Source organism: Schistocerca gregaria, chromosome 1, assembly GCF_023897955.1.
Source record: "Schistocerca gregaria isolate iqSchGreg1 chromosome 1, iqSchGreg1.2, whole genome shotgun sequence".
In the NCBI taxonomy this organism is placed as follows: Eukaryota; Metazoa; Arthropoda; class Insecta; order Orthoptera; family Acrididae; genus Schistocerca; species Schistocerca gregaria.
The window spans coordinates 830,261,841-830,285,990 of NC_064920.1; the positions used below are offsets into that span (position 1 = coordinate 830,261,841).

Sequence of the window (24,150 nt, forward strand, 5' to 3'; positions counted from 1 at the left end):
GAAATGTTGGAACACGTGAGGCAGTACTGACCTTACGACTTATCTTAGAAAATAGATTAAGGAAAGGCAAACCTATGTTTCTAGCAATTGTAGACTTAGAGAATACTTTCGACAATGTTGACTGGAATACTCTGTTTCAAATTCTAAAGGTGGCAGGGGTAAAATACAGGGAGCGGAAGGCTATTTACAATTTGTACAGAAACCAGATGGCAGTTATAAGAGTCGAGGGACATGAAAGGGAAGCAGTGGTTGAGAAGGGAGTAAGACAGGGTTGTAGCCTCTCCCCAATGTTGTTCTATCTGTATATTTAGCAAGCAGTAAAGGAAACAAAAGAAAAATTCTGAGTAGGTATTAAAATCCATGGAGAAGAAATAAAAACGTGGAGACTTCCTGGCAGATTAAAACTGTGTGCCCGACCGAGACTCGAACTCGGGACCTTTGCCTTTTGCGGGCAAGTGCTCTACCAACTGAGCTACCGAAGCACGACTCATGCCCGGTACTCACAGCTTTACTTCTGCCAGTATCCGTCTCCTACCTTCCAAACTTTACAGAAGCTCTTCTGCGAAACATGCAGAACATGCAGAACTAGCACTCCTGAAAGAAAGGATACTGCACACAGTTTTAATCTGCCAGGAAGTTTCATATCAGAGCACACTCCGCTGCAGTGTGAAAATCTCATTCTGGAAAAACGTTGAGGTTCACCGATGACATTGTAATTCTGTCAGAGACAGCAAAGGACTTGGAAGAGCAGTTGAATGGAATGGATTGTGTCTTGAAAGGAGGGTATAAGATGAACATCAACAAAAGCAAAACAAGGATAATGGAATGTAGTCGAATTAAGTAGAGTGATGCGGAAGGAATTAGATTAGGAAATGAGACACTTAAAGTAGTAAATGAGATTTGCTATTTGGGGAGCAAAATAACAGATGATGGTCGAAGTAGAGAAGATATAAAATGTAGACTGGCAATGGCAAGGAAAGCGTTTCTGAAGAAGAGAAATTTGCTAACATTGAGTATAAATTTAAGTGTCAGGAAGTCTTTTCAGAAAGTATTTGTATGGAGTGTAGCCATGTATGGAAGTGAAACATGGACAATAAATAGTTTGGACAAGAAGAGAGCCGGCCGCGGTGGTCTAGCAGTTCAGGCGCTCAATCCAGAACCGTAGGGACTGCTACGGTTGCAGGTTCAAATCCTGCCTTGGTCATGGGTGTGTGTGATGTCCTTAGGTTAGTTAGGTTTAAGTATTTCTAAGTTCTAGAGGACTGATGACCACAGATGTTAAGTCCCATAGTGCTCAGAGCCATTTGAACCATTTGAACAAGAAGGTTGTCTGGAACAGAAAACTTGGATGTTTTTAACAGAAGACTAAAGTTGGTGCTGAATTCTCTCAGGAGACACTTCACTCAGAAGTGAGGCAACTAATATTAAAAAACATTACAGATGTAGTAATAATTCCTGTTGGCATGCCTCAAAACTCCAAATAGTGGGTGATGTGATTAAACCTTTCCAGGTGCACTGTGACAGCTTTCACAATGAAAGGCTTCTTCAAGGAGACCATGCCTCAATTCCAGGTGGTTTAGTTGAGGAAGTCTCCAATATCCGTGATAAGGCATTGGACATATACCTCTTGGAACGGAATCTCAAGCGAAATCATAATTAAAGGATTTAAAAAAAATTTGAAACAATGATATCACAGGCTGCTGCCTTAAGTGAGCTAACAGAGGTTGTAAAGGATAAAAATGCATATGAACCACTTCCTTTGATTTATTTAATTTGACCTTGGATTACAGAAATGTACACAGTCAATAAATGGCATAAGTAGTCTGCAATAGGTAATGAAAGATTTTTTGGTAGATCTTGATTCTCTCTCTCTCTCTCTCTCTCTCTCTCTCTCTCTCTGTGTGTGTGTGTGTGTGTGTGTGTGTGTGTGTGTGTGTGTGTAAGCACTTTTCTTCTTTTCATGCTTACCAGACCTATCTTGTATGTCATTTAAGGAAGTATCAGATGTAGAAGTTTAAGAAGAGTTTTGTCAAAGTGATATTTTCCCCTTATGTTTGTGGGTATAAGCAAACAAGGTACCTAGAGTGTGTTGTTTCATAATGCTGCAAGCCCTTGTGGCAGAATGTGAAACTGCATTCGACAAAACCAGAGCTCATCTGGAATTTATTGGAAAGGTTTAAGAATGACTTTTTAGGTATCAAATATAGTAGAAACAATGATTTCTTACTGGAACTCTGTGTAGCCTCTAATTTATCTCTGAGCTCTTTCAGGACATAAGTGGAAAAAAGTCGTAGTGTACTGCAGCATTTGTTAATAGAATGTTAACACCACACGAGACAACAAACTGTACAGTTGCAGAAAAGAAATTGCAAATAAAGGAGATGTATGATTTTAATAAAAAATCTTACCTTAAATAAATGATGAGCCCATAAATTACTGCCATTTGTGTAGAAATTCAGTTACAGTTATTAGTAAATGTATGTATGTTCCAATGGCCAGATATCAAAATATGTTTATTGTAGTGATTAAAAATATGGCAGTGGTGGTGGTGGTGATAACAGTAATGGAAGTATTTATAACAAGAGTTTTTTGTATCTACACCACTTCCTCCTTAGTTGCAACTTCAGTATATCATGAACAGAACAACAAAATGATTGACAGCTAGTTGTACACAGGACAGCTATCACAACAAGCAATCAGAGCATGACTTTGATCATGACTTCACTTCTATTCACCATTGTCATATCACTCTGCTATCTCAGGTACTCACTGCTAGTGTCTGTTGTAGATGAAGCTTGCAACTGCCAGCATAATAATGGTCATTATTTTTGATGATTTGTATTGTTTCTCTGTGTCACAGGGTTGGGTGGTGTTATGTCCCAAACTGATGGCAAAAGTGCACAGAAAAGTGCTAAGACTGCTACCATTGTGCTAAGCAAATTAAACATTACACGTTAATGGTCAGTGTGTGAATGAGTTCAGAAAGGAAAGGCTCAGCTGTTTCTGTTGCAGCAATATTGTATGAGCAGAGAAACATAAATGTACAATATTGCCCCCTCCGCCCCGTGCTTCAGTGTTAATCATTTTGTTCCTGTTTAAATATTATGTAGAATGAACTATACAGACATCATTTTTCAGACTGAAGATAGTTTATTACCAGAAGTGAATTAATAAAAAGGAACTTCCATTAAATTGTAGTATTATTGATTTATCATCTCGGTAGTGACCTTCATGGCTGTTGGAAGAAAAGTACTGAGAGGAGGTAGTACAGCAACCTGCCCCCATTTGGTTATTTCCAGAGGGTTGATACACCATTACTTTTCTTCTTCTTCTTCTTCTTCTTCTTCGCGGATGGATAACTAAGGACCACGCGTAATCAACATTTGTTGGTCCTTCATAAACAACGAATGGGCTAGCTTTCGTTGTATAGACCACGTATGTCGGTTAGTTTTTTTCTCTTCTTCCTCAGAACCCTGTGTGTTTGTGATTTTTCTGATTTCATTTCTATCATGTAGATTTGTAGAGCCTAATTCTCTCAGGTCTTTTTCCGTCTGCTTGTACCAGTTTGGTCTTGTAGTTTTGTGCTTTAAAAATGTATGGATTTTATGTGTTAATCTGTTTGAGTCCATTCTTTCTAAATGCCCCATGAATTGGATTCTTCTCATTTGCATTATGTCTGTTATTTTAGAGATATTTTTATATGTTTTTGCATTGGGTTTTGGATAATGCACACCATCTTTAGTTTTTGGTCCTAGGATTTTCCTCATTATTTTACCTTCTTTCAATTCTAATTCCTCTTCTAGTGTTCTGTGTTGAAGGTTTATTGCCTCAGATGCATAGAGAGCTTCGTGTTTAATTACTGTTGTGTAGTGTCGTATTTTGCAGTTCCACGAGAGACTCTTTTTGTTGTTAATATTTTTTGTTAATTGAAACGCCGTCTCCATTTTCTAGACTCTTGATCTGACAGATTTCTTTTCATTACAATTTTCTGCAATCCATTCACCTAAATATTTAAATTCTTTTACTTGAGAATGTAGTTATTACCAATTTTGAGGTCAGGAGGTGCATCTTTGATGTCAGTCATAAATATTGTTTATCAAATGAAATTTGTAATCCCATTTTTGCTGCCTGCTCTTTAATAATTCTAGCTGTTTCTGTGCATTGGTAATGCAAAGATCAGCACATTCCTCAAACTGGGGAACTATCAAGAATGGGGTTCCACAAGGTTCAGTCTTGGGTCCTTTGTTGTTCTTAATATATATTAATGACTTGCCATTCTATTTTCATGAAGAGGCAAAGTTAGTTCTCTTTGCTGATGGTACAAGTATAGTAGTCACACTTGACAAACAAGAATTAACTGATGAAGTTGTCAATACTGTCTTTCAGAAAATTACTAAGTGGTTCCTTGTAAACGGACACTCACTGAATTTTGATAAGACACAGTACATACAGTTTTGTACAGTGAATGGTATGACACCATTAATAAATATAGACCTTAATCAGAAGCATATAGCTAAGGTAGAATATTCCAAATTTTTAGGTGTGTCCATTGATGAGAGATTAAATTGGAAGAAACACATTGATGATCTGCTGAAACGTTGGAGTTCAGCTACTTACGCAATAAGGGTCATTGCAAATTTTGGTGATAAACATCTTAGTAAATTAGCTTACTAGCCTATTTTCACTCATTGCTTTCATATGGCGTCATATTTTGGGGTAATTCATCACTGAGGGATAAAGTACTTACTGCACAAAAGCGTGTAGTCAGAATAATAGCTGGAGTCCACCCAAGATCATCCTGCAGACATTTATTTAAGGATCTAGGGATATTCACAGTACCTTCTCAGTATATATACACTCTTATGAAATTTGTTATTAACAATCAAACACAATTCAAAAGTAATAGCAGTGTGCATAACTACAATACTAGGAGAAAGGATGACCTTCACTATTCAAGATTAAATCTAACTTTGGCACAGAAAGGGGTGAATTATACTGCCATTAAAGTCTTTGGTCACTTACCAAATATTATCAAAAGTCTGACAGATAACCAACAAGTATTTAAGAAGAAATTAAAAGAATTTCTGAATGACAACTCCTTCTACTCCATAGAGGAATTTTTAGATATAAATTAAGAAAAAACAGAAAAAAAACAGAAAAATTATTTAAAAAAATAAAAAACACAAAAATAAAAAAGTTGTTATGTTAACTTAAGTATGTTGTTAAATTAACGTAATTATGTCATGTACTGGAAAATATGACTCATTCCACATCATTACGAAATATCGTATTCATGATCCGTGGAACTAGTATTAATCTAATCTGTCTTGTGCAATCAGTGCCATGTCATCAGCAAATGCTAAACAGTCTAATTAGTTTATTATTTACAAATGTTCCCAATTACTCCAGAATTCATGTCTATAATGATTTCCTAAAATCACTGGAAATATTAAATTAAAACATCAAATGACATGGTGTTGGATTGTTTTTACTACCAGAAGTCAGTTAGCTAGTTGTATCTTCTCCATAAAACCTGCTTACTCAGTTATAAGGTATAAAAGTGAGCAATATGTATTAGATAGTTGCCCCCAGGTGCCAAAAGCTTTTACCCTGTGATGATAACAATTAAGATGATAGTAATTATGTCCTAGAGAAAGAAAGTTGCCCATATTGCTTTGTTGTGGATGAAAACCTGTACAATGGTATAGTTGACACACTGTCAACAACTTATAATCTTAGGACATAGCACATTAAGTATTAATAAGTTTATTATTTTAGTGACTTGTGCTATCCCCTTTTTTTTCTCCATCCCAGAAAATTATGCTTACACAAAGTCAGAAATGAAAATAAATTCATCCATTAAAATACTTTCCTAAACTATAATGCTGTTTAAATTTGATTATATATATATTATTTTCCTGCATGATTGATGGATGTTTTATGAATGCTGATATCTCACCTTTACATTGTAGCAGGATGTCAGTGAAGTTGACATATTCAATGATGAATGTGAACACAATGTAACAATAGCAACAACAGAGGACAACTCAAACGATGAAAATGATGTAGATGATGAGACAATGTCAGGTATGTTAAGATACATATGAATTTAATACAGATTTAATGCTTTATCAGTAGAAAAGTTCACATAGTGCTTGTTCAAGACATTTGAATCAATTCTTGGGTGTTTTTCTGATAAATATTTGTTTAATGGTTTTTAGATGAACAGTATATTTATAAGTACAAGTAAGTGCTAAGTACATTACATGTTTTTGTAAAATGAAGACAACTTTTTTCTGAAAAATTATGAGGGGGCAATCAAAAGTTTCCATTTGAGGGCGTTGCTACAGAATACTGCAATTTAGCATGACTCTGTTGGCGATAGATAAGCAGCACATGTAGGCAAGGGATTAGTATGGTATTTGTACCTTCCAACGTGCGTGCAGTAAATGCAGAAATGTGAACTATAGTGACGTTGTTATCAAATGTATCCAGACAGGACCAACATGCTGTCATTCTCTTCTTGGTTGCTGAAGGACAAACACTGGTAGATATCCATCAAAGAATGGTGCAAGGCAACATGACTGTAGAAAACAACCATTGTGGAACAGAGTGCTGAATTCCCTGCTGGTCACAATTTGCCACAACACACCGGTGATCTGTGAGGCCAACTTCAACTGGGAGACTGAAATGGGAGATAACCATGTGCGTGCTGTATAATCCTGATCTCTTCCCATACAGCTATTATACCTTTCGTCCCTTAAAAAATGGCTTGAAGTGTTGACGGTTCCTGCCAGACGAGGTTGTGCTGCCATCAGTTAGGACTACTTCATGCATCAGGATATGGTGTTTTACCAATTGGGTATCTTCAACATAATGTGTTGATGGAATAATTCCTCAGTGCTAACAGCGATTTTGCCTGATTGGCATACAAATTCTGTACTATACAGCCATCAATCAGAAGCTATTTGACTACCCCGTAATTACGTAAGTAACAGTAGACACCAGACATGCTGTTGAAATGTTAGAGAAATTATAAAACAGGATAGTAGAGATGACACAGTTAATGGAATGTGATATTATTTTATTTATTTTCTTAGTTGATCAGTTAAGAAGTATTATTTTGCTTCTGTTCAAACCAGATGGTTTTTCCTTAGATCATTGTGTCTAACACACCATTCATCTGGCCATTTGGATATGTTCTCTGGTTCTCATCTCAACAAGTCCTAACTGACAGTTTAGAGTCAAGGATGTTGAAAATGTGTGTTGCGTTAATTAAATTTTAATATGTATACATAAAATTAAACTCTGGATCAAAAAGTTTCTGTTCAAAGGCCTTACAATCCAGAATTGGTATGCCAATACTACAGAATCACTGTGGCCATTGAGGCAATCGTCCCACCGACGCATCACGCGGGTGGCATCCATTTGGTAGAACACCTTGTGCTGTTGCATGAAGTAGTCCATAGCTGCCTGCTGCACATCAGTGTCCGGCAAGAATCGTCAACCCTTCAAGGTCATTTTTAAGGTGCCAAAGGTCTGAACTTTCACCCCATTCTTGTATTGGTCTCTCTCTCTCTCTCTCTCTCTCTCTCTCTCTCTCTCTCTCTCTCTCTCTCTCTTTCTCTCTCTAATACCTAGTCGAAAAGCAGTTGCAGGAATCTATATTCCTTTCAAACTCCCGCCTTTATCCCCCCAAATGACTTAAAGAAACATCCAGTCGATTTTGTCGTGCTCCTATAATCTCTTGTAGTTTGTCAAGAACTTCCATTTCTGCCCCTTTGTTATTTAGCATGTTGTGGTTGATGGTTATAAGCCATTTTTAAACCTAAAAAGGTAGGTAAATATTTTATCCTTTTCAGAATATAATATATTTACTAACGTTTTCAGATCCAGTTTTTGATCTACTTACAGCTGACCCTTCTGGAATCTTTCTTGAAGTTCTCCCATATATGCTTGACTGATTGTATGGTCATTTTGGATAGACTGTAAGATCATCATGTATGTTATTGAAAGTAATTGGTTGCTGCAGTAATTTTTCATGTCTATAACGCAGCATTCCCTTCATCATGAAAAAGATGAATTGAGACTTACTTGTCAGACATTTCCCATATGATTATATAGTTTTATGCAAAACATGTGTTGCTGCTTGAGATGCAAGCTTCCATAATTCTGCTATTGTGGAGTCTTCTCCAACAGCCTCATTTTTTTCAGTCTGCAGGTATTGTGTTTGATCTTTGTTAATGAGTTGTAATTGGATTAGCCAGTTTTTCACAATTTAGATGTGTCTCATACTATTCAGTAAGTATTTCATAGTTTTCTTAATTTGATATTACTGAGGGCTCATTTTTCCTTTGAAAAGTAGTTTGTAAATATGGCAACATGCTGACCCTTTTTAAAATATATAGGTGTGACTTAGTAATTCCTACCCACCATCTTTATACTCTGCAACATTGTGAGTCCCTTTTTCTGCTCAAGACAACCTTATTGTGGAGTAATGAATGTCATTTTTTTCTTTGGTATTGTAATGATGTGCATCATTATTCCTCTTGAACTGTGGTAGATTATTTAAAACACACTTTATGAGAAAATAAATATACTGAGAAGCAAGCGTCAGACTGCATAACTCCTTAAACAGGTATCAACAATGTGATGGTGGTTGTGATCGGTTTATATTTATTCCCTTGGTGGCTCTGACAATCATTATTTCTGGACTGTGGACATGATCTATAAGGAAGTTAGACAACTAATGTACTAGATGATCATTTGGTTTGCTTTCTGGATGTGTGGACATTAATAAAAATTACGATTCTCATGTTCAGTTAGTGACTTTCCATTTTTTGTTTGTCCTTATATGACAGGTTGCACCCAGTAATATTCCTGTATGTTGTTTCCAATCCGCTATTTACATTAAAATCACCCAGTAAGATCTTTGTATGGTGTTTTGAGATATGTGTCATTCTGGTCTCCACAAATTCTAGAATTAGTTCTGTATATTCAAAGTTCTGATTTTTACCGTTTGCCAAGGCATGGAGACAAGCTGTTAATAAAAATTACGTATCATATTGTGTGCACAGTGCACATTCAGCAAGTAGAATCTTCGTTTATGATTTCAAAGTTTGAAGCAGACCTAAGGATTTTGTTGTTGCCAACTAAGGCTGTGCCAAGAACTGGTGTGTTAATCACTCTTTTGGGATTACTGTACCTCTTAAAGAAATAGTCTCCATCTGACTTGAAAATTTCCTCATGAGTAAAGCAAGTTTCTTGCAACACTATCCCTTGAATTTTATTTCCAGAGAGAGCTTTATAGTAAATTTAAAATAAGTTGCAACTTTTGACATTCAGGTCACTGAAGGGGATGTGATGCGATTGCCCACATAACACCAGCTGCACTGTGAAAGGTTCAGTTGGTAAAGTGCCCCTACCACATTTCATAGATCAACAATACCATGTGGTGCCATGCGTTTGGTGCCATGTATTTGGTGCATTTATATTCGTCAGCACTTTTAATGTAGTATTCTTTGATGCTAAAGTATTCTGCAGTTGTTAAGTGCTGTGAACAAGTGTTCTGTGTTGGGATTACATTAATAACAATGTAGCATGTCTGAACATGAGATTTGCGATAATAGTATCCAAGAATACGATCACCAATTGTGAAGATACCAGATGTTGGAGGTGGAATTCTGATCTGTGGACAATACTGCAAATTGGTGTGTTTGTTGCACAGTTATTTTGAACTTAAGTACAATATAGGTGGATTGATTCTAGATGTTACAGGAGTGGACAGAATAGCTGCTGTACTTAACATTCCTTGGCACCCAGAATTGGGAAGAGGAAGAAAAGACATGAATGATGAAGCAGCACTAGCATGTTCTCTGCTAGAAACAATGGGCAAGAAAAGCAGTTACAACAGACGGGTAATGCAGATGGATGCATTCCGGCACGATGCATTGCACAGATTTGTATGATTATTAACAACGTATGGAATACCCTAATTCAAGTAAACTTCTATTCAGCGACAAAGAATTGGAGCTGTTCAATGAAAGCAGTTTTCACTTCGAAATTGCTTTCATGGGCTTGGTTTCCAGCATGAAAATTTTTTGCCTCAGAAATTTATCGTCAAGAGAAGTGATAATGCCTGGACATGCTGATATATGTGTGCCATGAGGAGAGTTTTGTTCAAAGATATTGTGTGGTTGGACAGAACGTGTGTTACATGTTGACAAATGGGTGGTGGCGTGTACAGCATGAGGAATGAAGAAAGCACCTGTTGGTAAGGGTGACAGGAAAATCATCCTTCAAGCTGGTTCTGCCTAAGACTTTGTTCCAAACTGCTTATTAATATGTTCCAGGAAACATGACAACAATTTTAAATGAGTGGTTTTTTAATATTCTGCTGTGAAATATTCCTCCAAATTCAACAGTAGTAGTGGATAAAGGGTAAAGCTCCAACAATGAAATGGAGGACAGCAGATATTTTGCTCTGGATACAAAGAAATGTTCCATCAGATAATCAAACCTGGAATTAATAATGCAAAGTTAATGGAACTTGTAACACTATACAAGTCTGAGACTCCACACTATCAGCTAGATGAACAGACCAATATTAAAGGCCATAGGGTAATCAGGGTTCCTCCATACCATGCTAATTTGAATCCAGTTGAGCCCAGGTGGATGGGAATGTGGAAAGAAACAACAAAAAGTTTATGCTCAGTGAGGTTGAAATGCCGACAAGAGAAGCCCTTGCAAATATTGCCTCACAGGACTGATCTCAAGTTGTCAACTGTGCCAAGAAGGTAGTCAAGGAGATTTGGATTCTTGGACTGCTGGAAGAACACATTGAAGAGATAGTCATGTCAGTCAGCTAGAGTACAGGTTCCAGGTCCAAGGAAGAGGACAGGGATGATTCTTCTCTTGGGGGTTGCTCCACTTAACACTACAACTGTGAATATGTATAAAAGATTCATTGACGTAACTGTTCAGCATTGTTTTTTTTTTACCACCAAAGAATGTTGGCCTGGCAGCCAGCTAATGACTGAGACATAAGGTTGGCATGGTGTTATCACCACATGCTGGTGCGCTCAGCACTACGCTTCCCTGCACTCTCTCCTTACTGAACTGTCAAAAGTCACAACTAATTTTAAATTTTCTCTAATCAGTTTCATCTGAACAGTTTCTATTGATGAGTTCGTGTTGACAGTTGGCAAAAGCCCTAGACTTGAACTTAAGTTTGTGGGAATCGTTGAAATTTTTCCACAGACTCATCTCTAGCATGAGGTTGCATCAATCCAAATGGCATGTTTGTATCTTAATTCATTGCTAATGGATTTCTTTGAAGAGCTACCATGTGGGGTATTAATTTGTTTTTGTTGTGCTATCCAAGCTTGTATAGTTTGAATTTGGAGTATTTGTTCACTCCTAATACAGACAGAATTGTCAGTCCTGGATGGTATGATGCTGGCATCTACACTGACAGAAAAGAATAGCAACACCAAGAGCGACTTGTGCAACATAAACAAATATTGGTAGCAGGTGTTGAAAATACAGCTTCAGTTGTAAATTACATTATTTTCACACGAGTGGTTTCTGGCTGGTGTAAGGCCATCCTCAGGTGCTGTAGCTGTGCTGTGGTCCCCGACCGCCACGTGTGTCAGTCTACTCCCTGTTCTGCACTCATAAGCAGCACGCCACACCTGGTACACGCTTCGCTCATGCACCACAGCACAGCTACGATACCTGAGGATGGGCTTATAACAGTCCGAATCCTGTCGTGTGAACATAAAGTAATTTGCAACTGAAACAGTATTTTCAACCTCTGCTATAATGCTCAGTTGCAGATGTCCTGCCAACAGGATTGTTTGTAGCAAAAGTTGGTAGTCATGTTTCTACATCTGAAAGATGATGGCTCTTCAAATTCACATAGTCACATAAGACTGAATAGTAATGACACTAAGAGATTATAAATTGGTTTTCTTTAAATACTAGGTGTAATGGTTGTGAGCAGTAGTTACCTTAGAGAATTGACATGGTGAGGTAACGTTAGTCACGAATGCCTTCAGGCAACAAAGATGCTGTTATCATCACCTCACTGAGTTCGAACAAGGTCCTGTAATAGGGGTACAAGAAGCTGGATGTTCCATATGTGATATTGCAGGAAAACTTTCCAAGAATGTAGCCACTGTGCATGATTCCTGGCAGTGGTGGTCACGGGAATGTATCATCGCAAAACAAGCAGGCTCTGGATGGCTATGTAGCACTACTGAGAGGGAAGACCATTGTGTTCAGCATACGGCTCTGGCACATCATAAAGCATCTGCTGCAGTAACTTGAGTGGCAGTTGTCACCACAATGACACAACAAACTGTTAGAAATCAGTTACTTCAGAGACAGTTCTGATCCAGATACCCTGCAGCATGCTTTCCACTGACACCAAACCACCACCATTTGTGACTTCAGTGGTGTCAGGTGAAGCTCATTGGAGGGTTTGGTTGGAGGTGTGTTTTGCTGCTCATAAAGCACAGTTCTTCAGGAATGTGTGGGCAGGTGTTGTTGGTGATTATTTAATTGCACCATGTGTCCTACTTAGCCCACTAAATGGCAGGCATTATGACAATTTCATTATCAGAGCATTGCCAGAATTGTTGGATGACATGCCACGCCACTTGCTACAAGACAGCATGTGTTGTTTTAGCGTGACTGAGTGCTGGCACTTTCCAGTCATCTTGTGTGTTCATGCTTGAACCCTCTGGACTACTTTCTTTGGGAAGAGAAGCACAACCTTGTTTGCAAAACCTTTGTTGAATTGGAAGAGACTCAGGTTATCCAGATTGTAGTAGCAGCTGCAGGAGAAATTAAGGATACACCTGCAGTCTTTCACCACATTAGGCAGAACTTGACCCACCTGTATTATCTTGTAAACAAGTCAATGGAGGCATTTTTGAACTTACACTGTAATTGAAGTAATTGTGTTCTGTTGGTGTTGTTGTCTCTTGGTAATAAAGAATTAAAAATTGTTTGTGTTACTTTTTGTCTATTGTAAGTAACATTTGATGTGCCCATAAAATATTGCTGTTATAACCTTTAATCACAATAATTGCGTGGATTTCACACTCTCTCTTAGAAACAATAGCTGATCACATGATTACAACTCAGTCTCTCGTATTCGACTGCTGTGCCGTGACATGCGGCCGGTGCCGTTCGTAGCTAGGTGGCGCTCCCGCGCTCATCCGATTTGCGGAGCGCCTCTATCGCCGTTTGTGCATACTGTCGTGGCGGCACTGTTAAATGTCGTGGCACTATCACAACACTTTTTCCCCCCTTGAAAAAAATAAACACTCACTTCCTTGGAGACATGGACAGCGCAGAGACATCCATGGCCTCTTGTGAGGCCCCGAGGAGATCCCGCGCAGAGACACGGGAGTATGATCAAAAATGTCCAGGACGGAAGCTCGTGCGTGGAACGTGCCTCCTGGATGAGATGATGGGTGAAAACTCCGGAGCAGCATCCATAGGTGTCATTGACCTGGGAGTGTGCTCCAACGAGATGGGTCCCAGAGAAGGCGGCGTCGCGACTGGGGCCGGTTCCGGAGTACTTGGAAGCGGCAGCGACGGCGGCTGCATCAACACGGACAGTAGATCGGTAGCAGCGGCAGGACTGGCGTCTCGGGCTGGTGGAGGCGAAGGATGGGGCGGTGGCACAGGCGTGGCCACCACTCGTGGGTGCATCTGGTCGTAATGGCGAACAACCGTGCCGTCGCCCGTACGGATTTCACAAAGCCGGCGGCCGCGAAGAGCCTTGACCACCCCTGGAATCCATTTAGGGCGAGATCCATACCCTCGTGCCCACACGTCGGCGCCCACCGAGTATTTTCCCGCACTAGGGGACACAGTACAAGGCCTGACAGGGTGAAGCAGGTGCAGTAGAGTGCGCGGTTGGCGGCCATGCAAGAGTTCAGCAGGGCTGCGATCACCCAGAGGCGTGAAGCGATAAGAACTCAGAAATTGCAGCAGGGCGTCATCTGTGGAAAAATCACTAAGGAATTTTTTCATCTGGCATTTGAAAGTGCGGACGAGGCGCTCGACCTCCCCATTCGATTGCGGATGGAAGGGAGGTGCGGTAACATGATGAATCCCTTGTCCAGTACAAAAATCACGGAAGGCCTGCGAAGAGAACTGAGGGCCATTGTCCGTGACGATCGTGGATGGAAGACCTTCTAGCGCAAAGATTTTGGACAAAGCCAGCGTCGTCGCCGCAGTGGTGGGCGACGGACATCTAACAACAAATGGAAACTTCGAGAAGGCGTCAATCAACAGTAGCCAATAAGTACCGAGGAAGGGGCCAGCAAAGTTTGCGTGCACCCGTTCCCATGGCTGAGCTGGATCAGGCCACGGAGAGGGCATTGTACGAGGTGCCGCCAGTTGTTGAGCACACTGGCCACATGCAGCAACCATATGGGCGATGTCCGAATTAGTGCCGGGCCAATAAACGTGCCTGCGGGCCAGGGACTTAGTCTGAGAAATACCCCAATGGCCTCCGTGCAACAGTTTGAGAACATCTTTGCGAAGAGAGGCTGGCACCACGACCCGTGATGATGTGCCGTCCGTGGCCAGAAGAACAACACCATCACGAACAGACAGACGAAGGCGGAATGCATGGTAGTTGCGAAGGGGATCCGATGCCCGGCCCCCGGTCCTGTCCGGCCAACCTCGTTGAACAAAACTGATCACCCGACGCAGGACCGGGTCCCGCGCAGTAGCTGACGCGACCTGCGAACCTGTAAGTGGAAAGCCCTTGACCGCACGACGTTCTTCCTCATCAATGTGGAAACAGAGGAGTTCATCACAATCGAAAACAGGGTCGGGGCCCATCGGCAATCGCGACAATGCATCCGCGTTCGCGTGCTGGGCCGTGGGGCGATAGTGAATCTCATAATGAAAACGAGACAAGTATAAGGCCCAACGTTGCAGGCGGTGAGCTGCCTTATCCGGAAGTGACGCCGAGGGGCTGAACAGAGAGACCAGCGGTTTGTGGTCGGTGATGAGGTGAAACTTAGAACCATACAAAAAAAACGCTGAACTTTTTTAGAGCATAAATGATAGCGAGCGCCTCCTTTTCGATTTGAGAGTAACGCCGTTGCGCCTTGTTTGAGGGTCTTGGAAGCATAGGCAATGGGTCGTTCCGACCCATCCTCATACCGGTGGGCGAGAACAGCCCCTAGGCCATACTGTGACGCGTCAGTCGCCAGAACCAAGTGCTGACCCAGACGGAATGTGGCAAGACAAGGCGCCGACTGCAAATGAGCCTTCAGGCGAACAAAAGCCTGCTCACACCCGTCGGACCAACAGAAGGGAACGTTTTTGCGTAACAGCTGATGCAGAGGATAAGCTACCGCTGCTGCGGATGGAATGAATTTGTGATAATAAGCAATCTTGCCTAGAAACGCCTGAAGTTCTTTGACCGTAGACGGCCAGGGGAGAGCGTTAATGGCCGCAACGTGCTCACGGAGAGGGCGTATGCCCTCACGGGACAAGTGGAAACCAAGATACTCAATGGAGGGTTGGAAGAACTGTGACTTGTCCAGATTGCACCTCAACCCAGCCGAATGCAAAACCCAAAACAGTGAACGTAAATTACGAAGGTGCTCCTCAGTGGAGGCTCCCGTGACAACAATGTCATCCAGATAGTTTATGCAGCCGGGAACGGAAGCCATGAGCTGTTCCAAAAGCCGCTGAAAAATGGCCGGTGCGCTAGCGACGCCAAATGGTAATCGCTGGTACTGATACAACCCACAAGGAGTGTTGATAACGAGAAATTCCTTGGAAGGAGCGTCCAACGGCAACTGATGGTACGCCTCCGATAAGTCAAGTTTGGAAAGGAACTGGCTCCCAGCGAGCTTGGTAAACAACTCCTCAGGACGAGGAAGAGGATAAGTGTCAATGAGGCTCTGAGCGTTGACAGTGGCTTTAAAGTCACCACACAATCGCAGACTCCCGTTTGGTTTAGAAACCACCATGATCGGCGATGCCCATTCGCTGGAGGTAACCGGAAGGAGAATCCCTGAAGCTGTTAACCTGTCTAGCTCAGCCTTGACAGGTGCACGCAACGCCACCAGAATAGGGCGTGCCCGGAAAAACTTAGGGCGAGCCGTAGGTTTAAGAGTAATGTGGGCTGCAAAATCCTTGGCACAACCCAGACCAGCAGAGAACACGGACGAAAATTCACAACATAATCCATCCAGCTGTTGATACGGAATGTCCTCAGATATGAGGTGCACATCATCATCAATGGAGAACCCGAACAACTGGAAAGCATCTTACCCGAACAGGTTTTCAGTGCCCGCATGATCCACCACATAAAACGTAAGGGGCCGAACAACAGACTTGTAGGCAGTGGAAGCATCAAACTGGCCCATGATAGGAATTTTCTGCTGATTATAAGTCCTCAGATTGCGCGTAACTGGAGACAAAGGAGGGGAGCCCAACGCCAAATACGTGCGAGAATTAATGAGAGTTACTGCAGAGCCAGTGTCCACTTGCATGCGGATGTCTTTATTCAGAACACGATCAGTAACAAACAACTTATTTGTTTGAGAAAGCACACAGTGAACATCCATGTCCGACGCCTCGTCCTCGTCGACAGGAACTTTATGGGACTGACACACAGAAGCAATGTGGCCTTTTTTCCTACATGAATTACACGTGGCCCAACGTTTTGGACACGCTGCCCTGTCGTGCTGTACGAAACAACGGGGGCAAGAAGGAAGCGCGGAACGAACCGGCTTCTGTGGTTGCTGGTTTCGCTGCGAGCGTTGCGGCCCAACGCGACGTTGTTTACGCGAGTGAACCGCCGCCACATCTTCGTTCTCCTGTGCAACAGGTAAATTGTCCTTGACGAGAGTTGACTGTACAGCGCCTACATCACACCACGCGTCTATTTGCGCGCCAGCAGCGTGAGACACTTCAAAGGATTGAGCGATGCTTAGAACTTCCGTCAATGACGGGTTTGGCAGTTGTAGGGCCTGTTGCCGAACTTCTTTATCAGGAGCAAGCCGTAGAATAGCATCCCTAACCATTGAATCAGCATAAGACTCGTGATGAGTGTCCGTGACAAACTGACATTTCCTACTCAGGCCGTGTAGTTCCGCCGCCCAAGCCCGGTAAGATTGATGGGGCTGTTTACGACACCGGTAGAACGCCACGCGGGCGGCAACGACGTGGGTGTTTGTTCGATAATAGGCAGACAATAAGTCACACATTTCTTGTCAGGACAGGGAGGCAGGTTCCCGCAGAGGGGCTAACTGAGATAGCAGCTGATAGACCCGAGGGGAAATCCAAGATAGAAATAACGACTTACACATAGGACCGTCGACAACGCCGAAAGCCAAGAAGTGTTGCCGCAAACGCTTCTCATAATTCTCCCAGTCTTCAGCGGCCTCGTCGTAAGGAGGGAGTGGAGGTGGAGAAGAGGAAGACAGACGATGAGTAAGCGACGTCGACAACGCCTGAATCGCTGCCGTCAGCTGTGTTTGTTGTTCAATGAGCGCTTGCATAAGCTGTTCCATGTCTGCCCCGTCACGAACACGCAAATCCACAACGCGGTGAAAATATCCCGACCTCGTCGCCAAAAAGTGTTATAACCTTTAATCACAATAATTGCGTGGATTTCACACTATCTCTTAGAAACAATAGCTGATCACATGATTACAACTCAGTCTCTCGTATTCGACTGCTGTGCCGTGACATGCGGCCGGTGCCGTTCGTAGCTAGGTGGCGCTCCCACGCTCATCCGATTTGCGGAGCGCCTCTATCGCCGTTTGTGCGTACTGTCGTGGCGGCACTGTTAAATGTCGTGGCACTATCACAACAATTGCCTCACAGGAAGACCCATTAGAAATACTGTTTTCAGTGTTCCATCCAACCTTCCAAAGTTCGTTGGTTTAACTAATTCTCATACATAGAAAACTCCCTCTACTGGTTCAAAACAACCTCACAGAAAAATATAACATTAGAGTTTGTAAGTTTAAATAATTTTCACTCTGTATATTTTTCAAAATAAAATTGTCATCTACTGCACAATTAAGTTATCAGTGGATCATTATCCATGTTTTGTGAAGTGTCCATGGCATTATATTTCATTGCTGAAGCCATTGACACCTAAGTGTGCATATTAAGTTTTAATCTTCATATGATGACTAATTAATCTTTTAAATGCAATAAAATATTCTAATTGTGCAGCTGATAGCTGAATTTTATTTTTTAAAAATGTTATTGGATCCTTCAATGGAAAATCCAGGATGGAATGTAACAATATTGTGAAAAGGAAATTTGCAATTCACCATATAGCGGATATGCTGAGTCACAGATAGGCACAACAGAAAGACTGTCACAAATAATAGCTTTCGGCTAGTAAGGCTTTTGTCAGAGTTAAGATGACAAACACACACACACACACACACACACACACACACACACACACACAACTCACATACACAACTGCAGTCTCAGGCAACTGCGTTTGCGTGGGTGCATATGTCTGTGTTTGCCAACTAATTCTAATTTGGCTTTATTGGACAAAAGCTATTATTTGTGACAAGTCTTTTTGTTGTGCCTATCTGTGACTCATCATCTCCACAACTTTCCTTTTTACAATATTGTTACTGAAATCCTTGGGTTGACTGCACACTTCTATGCACAATCCTTCAGCAAAATTACAGAAGCTGTTGGGAGGCATCTTGACTAAAACTGTCCGACTTGAAGTATCTTTTAAACCTATTTCCTGATTTGGCAGGTTAGACCACAATCCAGCCATCAGTCTTATTCAAAACTTAACTGTTGTGAAATTTGGAATGTAGAAGGTAAGGTACTGGTGTAGGTACAGCTTTGAGAATGAGTCATGCTTTGGTAGCTTAGTTGACAGAGCACTTTCCCAGGTTCGAGTTCTGATCTGGTACACAGTTTTAATGTGCCAGGAAGTTTCATATCACTGTACACTACTCTGCAGAGTGGAAAACTCATTCTGTTAACTGCTACCAACTCAATCTCTTAACAGTTCTAATTCTACTAGTGCCTCTACAGATCAACCCTAAATGTGAAGATAAACTCCAGTTTCTCCATAATCATGGAGAGGTAGACAAAATTACTAGAGTGAAGCAGACCATCATGTCTCTTTCCAAGCAGGTTGCTTCATGACGTCCTACATGAAAAAGTCGTTGGCAGTTTCACACTGTATTCCATTTATCTCTACTCTCCACATTTTTCCATTGTGACAGTGTTTATTTTTCCTATAGAGAGCTGTTTAATAATAAATTGATAATACATAACTTTTTGCATGTATTTATTTGAAAATAATTGCCTTGTGATAATTGGGAGAAATACCTGTATACGCTTACTAATGTTTGTTAGGTATGGATAGGGATGTGGAAATGGAAAGGGATTAAGAATTGCTTGAATAATTGGAAAAATTGATTGGAAAGAGTACTTGAGAAAATTTTGAAGGTAATTTATGAATCTGTGCACAATCTTTGGTTTCAATCCCGCGTCCGGCCATCCTGATTTAGGTTTTCCGTGATTTCCCTAAATCACTCCAGGCAAATGCCGGGATGGTTCCTCTGAAAGGGCACGGCTGACTTCCTTCCCCATCCTTCCCTAATCCGATGAGACGGATGACCACGCTGTCTGGTCTCCTTCCCCAAACCAACCAACCAACCAACCAACAATCTTGGATGAACTTTAACTGTTACCAATATTAACAGACCTTGTATATCATTACATTCAAGGTCAATAAACAGGATTTGCATTACATACTGCTACTTCCATAGTGTGTGGATGATCACTGCAACCTTTGAAATTGTCGATCGTTTAAGTTATTAAACACACGAAGGACAATATTTTTCGTGTAAGTAAACCAAGTTCAATAGTTACCTATCAGTCTGAGTCATTACCTTCACATTAATTCCATTGTGTTTAGTCCTGAGTGTGACAATGTTGATGCAGGACTGCTCCTCCAGATAGAGCGTTAATTATTCTTGTCTACACCGAACCTGCTGATGCAGGATCTCGGACGAGGGTGAAATGATAGGAGTTGAACTTATAACCATGTGAACAAATATTCCTTTTCTAATAAATTTTTATAATACTTTTAATGAATGGTTAAAATACACATTTTTAACAATGCTGTATGATGGATCCAAGCATACGTCTGCAGACTACCACTTCCTGAAACAAAAGGGTGAAGATACATGAATTAATAAATTGAAGAGCATATTTCGTACTTTGTTTCATACCTATATTTAACGATGTATCAAAACATTATCCTCTCCACAAAACAACTCGTTAATTTACTTTTGGTGGTATCTTTGGTTTACAACTCATTCAGTTTACATATAGCTTTTATATCAGAAAGGGGAAGAAAAAAAAATATGATTCAATACAGCAACTAAATTTCTATGAAAGTTTCTGTTTTCTGTAGATGATTTAAATTCCATGACTTAACAATGTCTTAGCATCGGTATTGCCAACAACAATCTTATTCCAACTATGCTGAAGTTTCCAAGAGAGGATAATTTCTCTTTGAGATAGGTATTGAGCATTTCATCTGTCTTTTTAATATAACTAAATCACAGATAATGTTATGAAATCTTTTAAATAAAGTTTGCTTCTTAACCATTTTTTATTGAAGAAAATGTTGTGAACTGAGAAACTAACTTTAGTAAGACAGTTCCAAACACTTAGATTTTATACATATGTTTTCCGATAGCGTCCACCTGTAGCAAAACACAATTTTGTTTTAACCCAAACGTGTTTCACTGCAGTTGGAGCATCTTCAGTGAGCTTTTATTTTATGGCTGTTAAAGATAAAGAATGTTCTTTACTGTTTGCATACATGTAACTATTAGTTTTTAAATTATAATTACAGATATTTGAAAAAAAACACACAAAATTATGAATTCATGCCTTTTTACCACATGGTGTGGTTTTTCTGATGTATTGTGTTTATACAGTGACTGTTTTGTTTCATAGTTTGTCACCTGTGACCACATACACCTCATAGTAGATAAATTGCTTGAGCCAAAATTAAGATTTGGAAATTGTTATTTCTGTGCCTGAAATTAATTAATTGTGTGTGTGTGTGTGTGTGTGTGTGTGTGTGAGAGAGAGAGAGAGAGAGAGAGAGAGAGAGAGAGAGAGAGAGAGAGAGAGAGAGAGGAGCTTTTTTTTTCAGGGGGTGGGGGGGTCGCTTAAGAGCTCTATAGGTTGGTCTTTTCTAATAATTCTTTGGGGGCAGAGAACAGAGAGCAGTGTATTCATTTATCACTTGTTTTCCTTCCACTATGGTTTTTTGTATTTGATGATTTTTGTCAATTGTTAGTTTTTGAGGGGGGCCTGTTGCTGCATTTGAGAATTTTCAAATCAGTATTGATGTTTGTTTGGTTATGTTTCTTGTCTATAAGGTGTTCAGGAAATGTGGAATGACAGTTGTTGCTTTTTAATGCTCTTCTGTGTTCTGTGTATCTGGTATTAAAGTTTCTGCTTGTCTGTCCTATATAAACTGATTTGCAGTCCTGACATGTTAGTAGATACCAGATTTGTTGTGTTTGTCTGTAGTTGTGTTGGTTGTCCTTAGTTTTCTCTGTGTTGAGTTGTCTATCCTGTAGGCTATTTTTACCCCTAGTTTTTTGTGTGTGTTGCTTGTTCTGTGGACTGCTTTTTTGTTGTAGGTGAGAGTGAACCACTTGTTTGTCATTGTGGGTGTTTCTTGTTCATGTGTGCTCATGTGTGTGTTCTGTGTGCTTGTAAGTTGATGAGGAGGCTTGTGTTTTTGTGTGTTGAGTGACCTTTTTAATTTTGTGCTTCAGTTTATCTATAGTGTTTGTGGCATATCCATTCTCTACTGCTATTTGTTTGATTGTCTGTAATTAATTCTTGTAGTTGTTTACAGTGAGTGGGTCTTTGTTCAGTCTATGTAGCATATATTGGAAGCTGGCTAGTTTGTGTGTAATCGGATGATTAGAATCTTTGTGAATGGTTGTGCTGGTGGTGGTCACTTTCCTGAGTACAGAGAATTGCTGTTGGTTGTTGTGTCTGTATATTGTGAGGTCAAGGAAGTTTAACCATTTGTTGTGTTCTGTTTCTATGGTTAATTTTATTTTTGAGTGTACTTTGTTTATATCACTGTGCAATTGTTGGATGCGACTTGGTGTTCCATCTTGAAGGCATATGATATCATCCACATAACGGTACCAATATATTATCTGGTGTTGTTTGGGTCTTACTATTGTTTCAAATATTTATTTTCATTGTGATTGAGAAAAATGTTGGATAGTAGTCCACTGACTGGTGACCCCATTGGAAGTCCGTCTTCTTCTGAGTAGAACTGATTGTCAGATGAGAGATAGTTTTACTCTGTGATTAGTTGTAGAATTCTAGCTATTTCTTTTATGTGGGGTTTGGGAATTTTGGCTTGTTCTTCTAATTGTTGTTTGATGATGTTGATGGTTTCTGTGGTGGGGTGAAACAAAACAGTCACTGTAGAAACACAATACATCAGAAAAACGACACCATGTGGTAAAAAGGTATGAATTCATAATTTTATGTGTTTTTTCAAATATCTGTAATTATGATTTAAAAACTAATAGTTACATGTATATAAACAGTAAAGAACATTATTATCTTAAACAACCATAAAATAAAAGCCCACTGAAGATGCTCCAACTGCAGTGAAACATGTTTGGGTTAAAAAACAAAATTGTGTTTCGCTAAAGGTGGACCCTATCGAAAAACATATGTATTGTTAAATCAAACATGGAATAAAAGAGCTTCAACCCCAAAATGATTACTTAGATTTGATGTTGATATAAATCTGGTGTAAAGTGTGTCACACGACCAGTTACTTTCTCTTTAAATTGGTATTATAAAACTGGAGATGTTTTCTGAATTCTCATCCCATCATCCACCCTTTTATGGTTGTGGAGGACTTCTGAAAGCAATTAATCTCTCTAATGAACTATTTAGGAATAAAGAGACTAGTCGCCAAAAGGCAGAAGTGCTGCGTCGTTGACAAATACACAAACAAAAGATACAGAGATTGGCTTTCTCAATCTGTACAAGAATCATAAGAGGGGGCTTTTTACTCATAAATAATTCGTTATTCTGAACCAGAAGTTTCCTTGCAATTATTTTCTCTACCGTGTTTAAATTTTACAAATTGCATGGTAGCTGAACAGTGCATTCATTCATTCATTCATTGTGTTCCATAGAGCCAATAATGAAGCATCATCTTCAGGGATGTGGGAGAAGTCTAGATATACATTTTCAAAAGGCAAGTGAATCGTAGAAACTTAGTGTGCTTTCACCAGCTGAAATTAACACAGTTAATTCGAAAGGAAACTACTGCTTTGGAAAAAGCCTCATGCTTCCTCAGTTATATTAAATGTTTATCTCTTGTTGGTAGCTGAAAATTTACTTTACCATCTTGGTATTTTTCAAAGAGAGTAGTTATATTTATACATACAAACACCTGTTAATGTTTTATTGGTTGGTTCTTTATTCATTTTTGGTCTCTTCACCATACAGCCATCTTCCAAGTACACAATTACAGAAAATGCACACTAAGAATAACAAGACTCATTAAGGTCCAGAGGAGGGTCATGTAATAGCTGTGAGTATTTAGATTCAAGATTTGTAATAGTAAAGGAATTATCATTCCCAACGTATCATAAAAGTAAAGTTGTCATCAGTCTGACAGTTGGTTTGGACACCACACTACTTTATTTGGCCTGGTTCTGTTGGTGGAGGTATGTTATAGTTCTCATCTGACCTATGAACCAGCTTTTCCTGCCAGGTGTATGGGGACCTACTGATTAATGTGAACTTTGAATATTGGTACACTGTGATCTGTTTCACATTAACAATCATTACCAGAAGCAAAAAGTGATAAGTAAGAGACAAAAATCATTGGAATGTCTGGGGACCTTTATGCAGACCTTTGAATTCACAGTCTGTCTCATAACCACTGATCCAAACACATTATATCACATCATTAACACCATGGTCATAATTTTTCAGTAATTTATTTTACATTATTTTCTAAATCTTATCCATACACTGCAGATTACTGTGAAGTGCATGGCAGATGGCATTTCCCATTGTATC

At 40.2% G+C, this 24,150-nt stretch overlaps 1 protein-coding gene and 1 non-coding gene across 3 annotated transcripts in view; one reads left to right on the forward strand and one right to left on the reverse strand.

Moving 5' to 3' along the window:
- Nucleotides 1-24,150, forward strand: part of LOC126271981 (E3 ubiquitin-protein ligase TRIM37-like) — a 265,524-nt gene that overhangs the window by 122,997 nt on the left and 118,377 nt on the right. The window contains exon 10 of one of the 2 annotated variants that reach the window (XM_049974450.1): nt 5,973-6,087. In XM_049974450.1, coding sequence (XP_049830407.1) covers nt 5,973-6,087 — 115 coding nt within the window. The remainder of the gene's footprint in view (nt 1-5,972; nt 6,088-24,150) is intronic. The other variant, XM_049974459.1, reaches the window with a different exon arrangement.
- Trnal-caa (transfer RNA leucine (anticodon CAA)) lies at nt 409-483 on the reverse strand. The gene has a single exon. It is a non-coding gene; the product is annotated as a tRNA-Leu (tRNA).